Source organism: Echinococcus granulosus (genome assembly GCF_000524195.1).
Source record: "Echinococcus granulosus chromosome Unknown EG_S00731, whole genome shotgun sequence".
Lineage (NCBI taxonomy): Eukaryota > Metazoa > Platyhelminthes > Cestoda > Cyclophyllidea > Taeniidae > Echinococcus > Echinococcus granulosus.
In genome coordinates this window covers 1-1,310 of record NW_020171105.1, presented here as the reverse complement: position 1 = coordinate 1,310, position 1,310 = coordinate 1, and the positions used below count along the sequence as shown (strand labels likewise).

The 1,310-nt window shown below is 37.0% G+C and overlaps 1 protein-coding gene across 1 annotated transcript; it reads left to right on the top strand. All coding sequences in view use genetic code 11, as the record gives it.

Moving 5' to 3' along the window:
- Positions 1 to 323: 323 nt before the first annotated feature.
- Positions 324 to 1,125, top strand: EGR_11288 (hypothetical protein; the record flags this gene model as incomplete). Its single annotated transcript, XM_024500529.1, has 4 exons — positions 324 to 351; positions 501 to 637; positions 671 to 820; positions 973 to 1,125. The coding sequence occupies 4 exons, from the start codon at positions 324 to 326 to the stop codon at positions 1,123 to 1,125; spliced, it is 468 nt and encodes a 155-aa protein (XP_024345057.1).
- Between the last annotated feature and the right edge of the window lie 185 nt (positions 1,126 to 1,310).

The following is a 1,310-nucleotide window of genomic DNA, read 5'->3' as shown; positions in this document are numbered from 1 at the left end:
ATATGGAGCAGCATCACAAAGTGGTTAACAATTTAATTGTAAACGAATTTGCGTAATATTAATTGTATCCCCTAGCTTTATGCAATTAAATGCTACTGACTGAGTTTTCATTCCTAGATAATTAATATCCCAATCAAATCCTATTTTATCGTACACTAACCTAGTCAATCCAGTTCTATCATCTACTCAGAGTTCCTCGCAGAAAGATCTATAAAAAGCCCCATTTTTCTCACTGCATTATTTGGTAAATGATCTGATGAAATTTAAAGGTTTGCACAATTACAGCTCCAAAACTAACCCTCACTTTGCCAAACCACCGCTACATGTTTACCTTTACCGGCAGTTATGCAGGTAAACAAAGTCATAACGGAAGCAGGAACAGTGCCCAAATAGCTCTGCCAAATGACTTCGGGCAATTTATTTTTTGAAACAATGGCTGAGGGTGCCAGCATAACTCAAAACAGCTCAATTCAGGATAAGTCATTTCAACCAGGTCTTAGGCAGCGCAACAACGCCAACTAAGAGAGATCCTATCAATACTATTTATGGTGCTTTGGAATACTTTCTTGATGAATGCTACTTTTGTTCAAATTACTACCCCAATATTTCGAATAAAACATTTTATCTTGCTAATAAAGTTACGTTCAGGGAAAATATAAATGCTTTATAGGAAAGTTGGTTGCCAACATTTCACGCCTTAAAATATGCACAATTGTTTGGACCTAGCAATAAGAGAGGCTACACACTCCACACTCCACTTGTGTGCTACCACGAATTCATCAGTAGAATTGCCTATACCATTGGGCCGGCTTTTGTTAAAGTTAGTAGTGCAATGCATGCTCAATTGCACTTTTTGCGGAAGAAACCTCACCGTCGTCATTCGCACGGAAGGGTGTTACCGCCATTTTTCGCCTCTGTATGTGCCTGAATATGAATCTGTCTGAATTTTTTACGCTCGTAAGTCTAATTTAGCAGTCAGTAATTACTATAATTTTACATCATTTTACAACAGATGGAAAACATGCGTCATTGCAGTCACCTCTTAACTCAATAAATTATGCTAAAAAACAGGCCACTAATTACAACTGCTTCACCATTAGCATAATTCCAAAAAGTGTTTTCTAGCCTAATAAAACAGCAGCCGCAGTGTGCCTATTTCCTGCAAATATGGTCCCGTTACTTTATTTAAGTAGTTTGCGTTGAACCCTAGTCGTGAAATAAGCGTTAAAACCCTTTAAGCAGCTCTTTTATAAAAGTTTACTTATTTTGTTGTTTTAGCCAGTGTTTTTCAAATGAAAGCTACTAACAAA